This window comes from Boleophthalmus pectinirostris, unplaced genomic scaffold (assembly GCF_026225935.1).
Source record: "Boleophthalmus pectinirostris isolate CB_2022bp ecotype Guang Dong unplaced genomic scaffold, ASM2622593v1 HiC_scaffold_7, whole genome shotgun sequence".
In the NCBI taxonomy this organism is placed as follows: Eukaryota; Metazoa; Chordata; class Actinopteri; order Gobiiformes; family Gobiidae; genus Boleophthalmus; species Boleophthalmus pectinirostris.
This window is the reverse complement of record NW_026571473.1, coordinates 39,342,923-39,352,922: the sequence shown is the minus strand read 5'-3', so window position 1 is coordinate 39,352,922 and position 10,000 is coordinate 39,342,923. Positions and strand designations below refer to the sequence as shown.

Below are 10,000 nucleotides of genomic sequence, written 5' to 3'. Positions count from 1 at the left end.
ACAAACACAAACACACAAACACAAACACACAAACACACAAACACACAAACACACACAAACACACACAAAACACACACAACACAACACACACAAACACAAACACACACACACACACACAAACACACACAAACACACACAACACAAACACACACAAACACACACAAACACACACAAACACAACACAATGAGAGTTCAGTGTAAACTCAGAGTAAAAGTTCTTTCATTCCACTAGTTTGATTTTTTGGATTAAAGCTCAGTGTGTGACACAGGAGCTTTAAAAACACAGAGGAGACTCACTTGTTCGGGATGTGAATGAAAATCTCCCTGATCCACTGCTCCAGAGTGTCCAGGGACTCTGCAACAAACAAGTCTGAGTTTAGACCTGGTTCAGTCCTGGTCTAGTCCTGGTCTAGTCCTGGTCTAGTCCTGGTCTAGTCCTGGTTTAGTCCTGGTCTGGTCCTGGTCTAGTCCTGGTTTAGTCCTGGTCTGGTCCTGGTCTGGTCCTGGTCTAGTCCTGGTCTGGTCCTGGTCCTGGTCTGGTCCTGGTCCTGGTCCTGGTCTGACCTGTGGACTGGACGGTGAGGGTCATGTACTGTGCAGTGTAGTAGCGTCTCCAGAACTGTCGGAGGCGCTCATGAGTGTTGATGCCTTTTTCTCTGGGCTCCTGCTTCAGAGTCTGAGCGTTTCCTGGACACAAAGAAAAGTCCTGGTTCAGTCCTGGTTCAGTCCTGGTTCAGTCCTGGTTCAGTCCTGGTCTAGTCCTGGTCTAGTCCTGGTCCGGTTCTTACCCCAGAGGAACTTGCCCATGGGGTGTCCGGTTCTGGCGATGGTTCCGATCAGAGCGTCTCTGCGCTCGGCGTCCGACGGCCGCGACACCTGGAACTCTGCACACACCGTTTCCATGACGATGAAACATTTACAACAAAACATGTGAACAACAAAACCCCGAGTCACTGACAAGACTCTGACACGACTCGGACACAACTCGACGCGACTTGACGCGACTCGACGCGACTCGGACGCGACTCGGATGCGACTCGGACGCGACTCGGACGCGACTCTGACGTGACTCGACGCGACTCGGACGCGACTCAGACATGAGCCTTAAACCCCCGAGTCTCTGACACGACTCGGACACAACTCGACGCGACTCGGACACAACTCGACGCGACTCGGACACGACTCCGACACGACTCCGACACGACTGGGACGCGACTCTGATGCGATTCAGACACGACTCGGACACGACTGGGACACGACTGGGACGCGACTCTGATGCGATTCAGACGCGACTCGGACACGACTCGGACGCAACTTGGACACGATTCTGACACGATTTGCACATGACTCGGACACGACTCGGACACGACCCCGACAAGAGCCTTAGACCCCGGTGGCTGTGGTGCTGTTGTGCCTCTGAGCAGGACACTTCTCTATGTGTGAACAGTGGTGTGGTGCTGTTGTGCCTCTGAGCAGGACACTTCTCTATGTGTGAACAGTGGTGTGGTGCTGTTGTGCCTCTGAGCAGGACACTTCTCTATGTGTGATGTAAAAACACTGACCACTGTCCACGACCTCCACCTCTCGCTCCATCACCTCCTCCACCATCAGAGGACACACGAAGAACTGAGCCCATCTGCACACAACACACACTTTACTCCTGCTCCTGGTCCTGGTCCTGGTCTGGTCCTGGTCTGGTCCTGGTCCTGGTCCTGGTCCTGGTCTGGTCCTGGTCCTGGTCTGGTCCTGGTCCTGGTCCTGGTCTGGTCCTGGTCTGGTCTGGTCCTGGTCCTGGTCCTGGTCCTGGTCTAGTCCTGGTCCTGGTCCTGGTCCAGTCCTGGTCTGGTCCTGGTCTGGTCCTGGTCCTGGTCCTGGTCCTGGTCCCTGGTCCTGGTCTAGTCCTGGTCTGGTCCTGGTCCTGGTCCTGGTCCTGGTCCTGGTCCTGGTCTGGTCTGGTCCTGGTCCTGGTCTGGTCCTGGTCTGGTCCTGGTCCTGGTCCTGGTCTGAGTCCTGGTCCTGGTCCTGGTCCAGTCCTGGTCTGGTCCTGGTCCGGTCCTGGTCTGGTCCAGTCCTGGTCCTGGTCTGGTCCTGGTCTGGTCTAGTCCTGGTCTGGTCTGGTCTGGTCCTCCTGGTCCTGGTCTGGTCCTGGTCTGGTCTGGTCCGGTCCTGGTCCTGGTCCTGGTCCAGTCCTGGTCATGGTCTGGTCTGGTCTGTCCTGTCTGGTCTGGTCCTGGTCTAGTCCTGGTCCTGGTCTGGTCTGGTCTGGTCCTGGTCTGGTCCTGGTCCTGGTCTGGTCCTGGGTCCTGGTCCAGTCCTGGTCTAGTCCTGGTCTGGTCCTGGTCTGGTCCTGGTCTGGTCCTGGCCTGGTCCTGGTCTGGTCCTGGTCTGGTCCTGGTTCCAGTCCGGTCCCTGGTCCTGGTCCTGGTCCTGGTCCTGGTCCTGGTCCTGGTCCTGGTCCTGGTCCTGGTCCTGGTCTGGTCCTGGTCCTGGTCTAGTCCTGGTCTGGTCTGGTCCTGGTCCGGTCCAGTCCTGGTCCTGGTCCTGGTCTGGTCTGGTCCAGTCCTGGTCTGGTCCTGGTCTGGTCTGGTCTGGTCTGGTCTGGTCTGGTCCTGGTCTGGTCCTGGTCTGGTCCTGGTCCTGGTCCAGTGGTCTGGTCCTGGTCTGGTCCTGGTCTGGTCCTGGTCCTGGTCTGGTCCTGGTCTGGTCTGGTCCAGTCCTGGTCCAGTCCTGGTCTGGTCCTGGTCTGGTCTGGTCCAGTCCTGGTCTGGTCCTGGTCCAGTACCGGTCCTGGTCCTGGTCCTGGTCCTGGTCTGGTCCTGGTCCAGTCCTGGTCTGGTCCTGGTCTGGTCTGGTCCAGTCCTGGTCCTGGTCCTGGTCTGGTCTGGTCCAGTCCTGGTCTGGTCCTGGTCCAGTCCTGGTCTGGTCCTGGTCCAGTACCGGTCCAGAGTGTCCCTGAAGACGTCCCTGTGGATGTGGAAGTGGAAGACGGTGCGTTCACAGTCGGTGAAGGCGTTGGAATCTCCTCCGTGTTCCTTCAGGAAACAATCGAAACTGTTTTCCTCCGGGAAACGTTCACTGCCCATGAACACCACTGAAAATATACACAAAATATATAAATATACAAAAATATACACACAAAATATATAAATATACACACAAAATATATAAATATACAAAAATATACACACAAAATATATAAATATACAAATATATACACACAAAATATATAAATATACACACAAATATACACACAAAATATAAATATACAAAAATATACACATAAAATATATAAATATACAAAAATATACACACAAAATATATAAATATACACACAAAATATATATATACAAAAATATACACACAAAATATATAAATATACAAAAATATTCACACAAAATATATAAATATACAAATATATACACACAAAATATATAAATATACACACAAATATACACACAAAATATAAATATACAAAAATATACACAAAATATATAAATATACAAAAATATACACACAAAATATATAAAATATACACACAAATATATATATACAAAAATATACACAAAATATATAAATATACAAAAATATACACACAAAAATATAATATACAAAATATACACACAAAATATATAATATACAAAAATACACACAAAATATATAAATATACACACAAAATATATACAATACACACACAAAAATATACAAATATACAAAAATATACACAAAATATATAAATATACTCATGTCTCTATGAGCCTGTGGGTGTGACCTCCGGGTGATTGACAGGTGTGTTTAGCCAATCCCAGCGCAGTGTGAGTGTGACTCACTGTGCTCCAGGAAGTGGGCCAATCCTGGGAGGTCATCAGGGTCACTGAAGCTCCCCACGGCCACACACAGGCCCGCAGCCGCCTGGACACAAGACCAGGGTCAGACCGAGGTCAGACCAGGGTCAGACCAAGGTCAGACCAGGGTTTAGACCAGGGTCAGACCAAGGTCAGACCAGGGTTAGACCAGGGTCAGACCAGGGTCAGACCAAGGTCAGACCAGGGTCAGACCAAGGTCAGACCAGGGTTTAGACCAGGGTTTAGACCAGGGTCAGACCAAGGTCAGACCAGGGTTTAGACCAGGGTCAGACCAGGGTCAGACCAAGGTCAGACCAGGGTTTAGACCAGGGTTTAGACCTGGTCTAGACCAGGTTTAGACTGTGTTTAGACCAGATTTAGATCATTTTAGTCCTGGTTCAGTTCCAGTTTCACTTTAAAGCACAGATCTGGTTTTGGGTCATGTCAGAATTACCCAGATGCCCTCCCTGCTCTGGTCGTTAGTCCGGATGCCCTCCCTGCTCTGGTCGTTAGTCCGGATGCCCTCCCTGCTCTGGTCGTTAGTCCGGATGCCCTCCCTGCTCTGGTCGTTAGTCCGGATGCCCTCCCTGGACTCACCGTGGGCTCCGGGTCATCGGAGGAGCTCAGGTCGGACTCGGTTCTGTCCCTGAAGCTCCTGATGCGGCTCCACATCTGGACTAAGACTCTCCTGAGCCTGTCCCAGCACCAGCCGTGTCCCGCAAAACCCTGTCAACACCTGCACCTGTCACCACCTGTCAGCACCTGCCAGCACCTGTCCAGCACCTGTCAGCACCTGTCAGCACCTGTCAGCACCTGTCAGCACCTGTCAGCACCTGTCAGCACCTGTCAGCACCTGTCAGCACCTGTCACTACTGTCAAATTTCAAACACAATTTTGATTCTAAAGAACAGACTCGATACTGAACTCGTAAAACTTTATTTTCTATTCCCCTGGTTTAGTCCTGGTTTAGTTCTGGTTTAGTCCTGATTCAGTCCTGATTTAGTTTTGGTTTAGTCCTGGTCTAGACCTGGTTTAGTCCTGATTTAGTTTTGGTTTAGTCCTGGTCTAGACCTGGTTTAGTCCTGGTTTAGTCCTGGTTCAGTCCTGGTTTAGTCCTTGTTTAGTCCTGGTTTAGTTCTGGTTCAGTTCTTGTTTAGTCCTGGTTCAGTTCTTGTTTAGTCCTGGTTCAGTTCTTGTTTAGTCCTGGTTCAGTTCTGGTTTATTTCTGAAATGAGAATTGTCATGTGGGAGCGTGGGGGCCGTAGGCTTGTGGGCGGAGCCTCGTACAGACTAAGGATGGTTTGGAGAGATCTCTAGATGACCCAGACACGCACAGATGAGTCTAGAGCCTCTTGGAGAGATCTCTAGATGACCCAGACACGCACAGATGAGTCTAGAGCCTCTTGGAGAGATCTCTAGATGACCCAGACACGCACAGATGAGTCTAGAGCCTCTTGTTACGTCATGTGATCTTTTCTTCTTACCTTTTGTCTGACCTCATAAAACTCACCTGTCTGTCCAAGTTCTTCTGTGGCTGTCCATCCTCCTCGCCCTCCCTCTCCCCAGACGCTTCCTCCCACTCCCCAGACGCTTCCTCCGGTCTCCCCCCGGGTCCAGACGAGCTCAAGTTACAGTCAGAGATCAGTAAAACTCTGAGACCGTTCGACAGCTCCAAGTATCTGACGAAGAAACACAAACAGATAAAAACATCCATCTGCAAAAAACCTGCTCGAGTCCTGGTTTAGTCCTGGTTCTTGGTTTAGTCCTGGTTTAGTCCTGGTTTAGTCCTGGTTTAGTCCTGGTTTAGACTTGGTTTAGTCCTGGTTTAGTCCTGGTTTAGACCTGGTTTAGACTTGGTTTAGTCCTGGTTTAGTTCTGGTTTTAGTCTGGTTTAGACTGGTTTACCTGGTTTAGTCTGGTTTAGTCCTGGTCTAGTCCTGGTTAGTCCTGGTTTAGTCCCTGGTTTTAGTCCTGGTTAGTTCCTGGTTTAGTCCTGGTTTAGTCGTTCTGGTTTAGTCCTGGTTTAGTCTGGTTTAGACCTGGTTTAGTCCTGGTTTAGTTGGTTTAGTTCTGGTTTAGTCCTGGTTTAGACCTGGTTTAGACTGGTTTAGTCTGGTTTAGTCCTGGTTTAGTTCCTGGTTTAGTCTGGTTTAGTCCTGGTTTAGTCCTGGTCTAGTCCTGGTTAGTCCTGGTTTAGTCCTGGTTTAGTCCTGGTTTAGTCCTGGTTAGTTTAGTCCTGGTTTAGTCCTGGTTAGTTCTGGTTTAGTCCTGGTTTAGTCCTGGTTTAGACCTGGTTTAGTCCTGGTTTAGTCCTGGTTTAGTCCTGGTTAGTCCTGGTTTAGTTTTTCCTGGTTTAGTCTGGTTTAGTCCTGGTTTTCCTGGTTTAGACCTGGTTTAGTCCTGGTTTAGTCCTGGTTAGTCCTGGTCTAGTCCTGGTTAGTCCTGGTTTAGTCCTGGTTTTAGTTCCTGGTTTAGTCCTGGTTTAGTCCTGGTTTAGGTTTAGTCTGGTTTAGTCTGGTTAGTCCTGGTTTAGTCCTGGTCTAGTCCTGGTTTAATCCTGGTTTAGTCCTGGTCTAGTCCTGGTTTAGTCCTGGTTTAGTCCTGGTTTAGTCCTGGTTTAGTCCTGGTCTAGTCCTGGTTTAATCCTGGTCTAGTCCTGGTCTAGTTCTGGTTTAGTCCTGGTTTAGTTCTGGTTTAGTCCTTGTTTAGTCCTGGTCTAGTCCTGGTTTAGACCTGGTTTAGTCCTGGTTTAGTTCTGGTTTAGTTCTGGTTTAGTCCTGGTTTAGTCCTGGTTCAGTCCTGGTTTAGTCCTGGTTTAGTCCTGGTTTAGTCCTGGTTCAGTCCTGGTTTAGTCCTGGTTTAGTCCTGGTTCAGTCCTGGTTTTCCTGGTTAGTCCTGGTTTAGTCCTGGTTCAGTCCTGGTTTAGTCTGGTTTAGTCCTGGTTTAGTCCTGGTTTCAGTCCTGGTTTAGTCCTGGTTTAGTCCTGGTTTAGTCCTGGTTTGGCTTTAGGTTTATTTCTGTTTTTCTTTTGTGTTGTGGAATTATTTTTGTCTCATGAATCTTCACAAACACAGAGTTTGATCCACAAATCCAAATTTTAAATGTGTCACTTGGATTTTGTTTTTTACAAATAGATCAGGATTTGTAAATATTTCTTGTTTTCATTTGCAAAAAATAAAATTCAGTTTGTAAAATGTGATTTTTATTTGTGGATCAACAGTTTCACAGTTTCACATATTTCCTCTGTGTTTTTTATTTTTTATTTTGAGTCTTTGTTTTGGAGCCGTGCACAGACACAGAGGATCCAGTAGAGGCGCTGTGCTTCAGTTCAGTTTGTGACTGTGTGAGGTTTGATTAAACATGTGAACATCAAACTACGACGGAGTAAAAAGATCAGATAAAAAAAACAAAAACATGCTGATGCTACGAGAATAAAGTCGTAACATTTCAACATTAAAGTTTTAATTTTAGGAGAATAAAGTCGTAATAAAATCAAAGTCAAAGTGAAAAATGCGGCAGAAGAAGAACCTTGTTTTTCAAAATAAAACCAAAAATAAGAAAATGAACAACAATTTTCTTCATTATTTGTGATTCTGGACTGAACCAGGACTAAACCAGAACTAAACCAGGACTAAACCAGGACTAAACCAGGACTAAACCAGGACTAAACCAGGACTAAACCAGGACTGAACCAGGACTAAACCAGGACTGAACCAGGACTGAACCAGGACTGAACCAGGACTAAACCAGGACTGAACCAGGAACTAAACCAGGACTAAACCAGGACTGAACCAGGACTGAACCAGGACTAAACCAGGACTGAACCAGGACTGAACCAGGACTAAACCAGGACTGAACCAGGACTAATCGAGGTCCGAGACCAGACTGGGACTGAGACCAGGACTTAGACAAGGACTGAGTCAGGGACCAAGACTATATTCTCGTAATATTACGATTTTATTTTAACTTCGACTTTATTCTCCTAAAATTAAAACTTTAATGTTGAAATGTTACGACTTTATTCTCGTAGCATCAGCATGTTTTTGTTTTTTTTATCTGATCTTTTTACTCCGTCGTAGTTTGATGTTCACATGTTTAATCAAACCTCACACAGTCACAAACTGAACTGAAGCACAGCGCCTCTACTGGATCCTCTGTGTCTGTGCACGGCTCCAAAACAAAGACTCAAAATAAAAAATAAAAAACACAGAGGAAATATGTGAAACTGTGAAACTGTTGATCCACAAATAAAAATCACATTTTACAAACTGAATTTTCAGTTTTACAAATGTATTTATTATTATTATTATTATTATTATTATTATTATTTATTTTTGCAAATGTAGAAAGAAATATTTACAAATCCACATCTATTTGTAAAAAACACAAGTGCAATAAAAAATACAAGTTACACATTTTAAATTTGGTTTTGTGGATCAAAACACACGAAAAAACCAACGATCAAACTCTGTGTGTTTGTGAAGATTCATCAGACAAAAACTGAATATTAATGAGATAAAAAAAAAACTGAATATTAATGAGATAAAAGTGAATATTAATTAGATTTTAAAAAAAAAGTGAATATTAATGAGATTTTTAAAAAAGTGAATATTAATGAGGTAAAAGTTTCTCCACATGGGGTCGCTCTTGTTGTTCGATTTGTCTCTGAGGGACTGACCTGTATGTCTTTGGGTCGTTGGGGGACTTGAGGATGTCTGGATCTCCCTGGTCCTGGCCCGGTCCCTGGTCCTGGTCCTGGTCCTGGTCCGGTCCCGGGTGTGTGTGTTGAGCAGGGGGAGGCGTCTGGGGAGAGGGAGAGTCTCGGTGGGGCTCCTGGCTCTGGTGCATGTTCCACACTGAGGCAGAGGGATTATCCTGATGAGATTAGAGTCCAGAAGAAGAAGAAGAAGAAGGACACGCCTCTTTAGACCCGGGAAACACGTTTAAAGTGACCAGAGTTTCAAAATCAAAAACCGAGATCAACGTTTGGAAATAATAAAACGAAACTAAATTAAGCAAAACTGTTCTGCAGAACGACGGAGTAAAAAGGTCAGATAAAAAAAAAAAAACATGCTGATGCTACGAGAATAAAGTCGTAACATTTCAGCATTAAAGTCGTAATTTTAGGAGAATAAAGTCGTAATAAAATCAAAGTCAAAGTGAAAAATGCGGCAGAAGAAGAACCTTGTTTTTCAAAATAAAACCAAAAATAAGAAAAACCAACAACAATTTTCTTCATTATTTGCTCCTCCGGACTGAACCAGGACTAAACCAGGACTAAACCATGACTAAACGAGGTCCAAGACCAGATCAGGACTGAGACCAGGACTTAGACAAGGACTGAGTCAGGGACCAAGACTGAGACCGGGATTGAGACCAGGAACAGGACCAGGACTGAAAACGGCTCAGTCCTGGTTTAGACCTGGTTTAGTCCTGGTTTAGACCTGGTTTAGTCCTGGTTTACACCTGGTTTTAGTCCTGGTTTAGTCCTGGTTTAGTCCTGGTTTAGACCTGGTTTAGACCTGGTTTAGACCTGGTTTAGACCTGGTTTAGATCTAGTTTAGATCTAGGGGGGGATTTAGCCCAAACTGTGAAAACAGGAAAGTATTGCCGTGTAATCCAGTTATTTCAATAAAGTAACTGTAATCCAATTACCACTCACTGAAACAGTAACTGTAACTGAATACAGTTCCTCATCATTTGTACTCTGATTACTCTGGTACATGTAATCCGTTACTCCCGACACTACCGTCACTTGAGCGGCACAAACCTGAACGCTGCGGCCGAAAAACCTGCTCTAAAGTCCGGGAGACGAGCGTGTGAGCCCCGGGGCAGGCTGCGGGTGTCGGTGCGGGTGTCGGTGCGGGTCTCGGTGTGGGTTTGGCCGGATAAAGCGTCTCTTTTCGGGGTTTAATCGTGAAAAATCTTCGCGGTTTGTGGAGTTTAGCGGAAGGATTGGATCAGTTTGAAGCGAGGCCAAAACAAAGCGTCTGATTGGACAGAGCGGCCGTCAATCAAAAACGCCGCGCTGTGATTGGCTGAGATTGTAGGATCTATAGAAGAGGAAGTGACGTGTTTTGTTTTTAAAGAAACAGCGGCTGCACGTGCGCTTCTGTCAAAAAGAAAAAATATTAAACATGAAATAAACAAATTATTAT

At 46.3% G+C, this 10,000-nt stretch overlaps 1 protein-coding gene across 1 annotated transcript in view; it reads right to left on the bottom strand.

Moving 5' to 3' along the window:
- LOC110153439 (nardilysin-like) overlaps positions 1-9,776 on the bottom strand; it is a 23,628-nt gene extending 13,852 nt beyond the window's left edge. The window contains exons 1-9 of the mRNA XM_055165272.1: positions 9,613-9,776; positions 8,521-8,698; positions 5,353-5,521; positions 3,828-3,909; positions 2,938-3,091; positions 1,563-1,636; positions 789-884; positions 565-687; positions 298-355 (exon numbers count right to left, since the gene is read on the bottom strand). Coding sequence (XP_055021247.1) covers positions 298-355; positions 565-687; positions 789-884; positions 1,563-1,636; positions 2,938-3,091; positions 3,828-3,909; positions 5,353-5,521; positions 8,521-8,690 — 926 coding nt within the window. The 5' untranslated portion in view covers positions 8,691-8,698; positions 9,613-9,776. The remainder of the gene's footprint in view (positions 1-297; positions 356-564; positions 688-788; positions 885-1,562; positions 1,637-2,937; positions 3,092-3,827; positions 3,910-5,352; positions 5,522-8,520; positions 8,699-9,612) is intronic.
- Between the last annotated feature and the right edge of the window lie 224 nt (positions 9,777-10,000).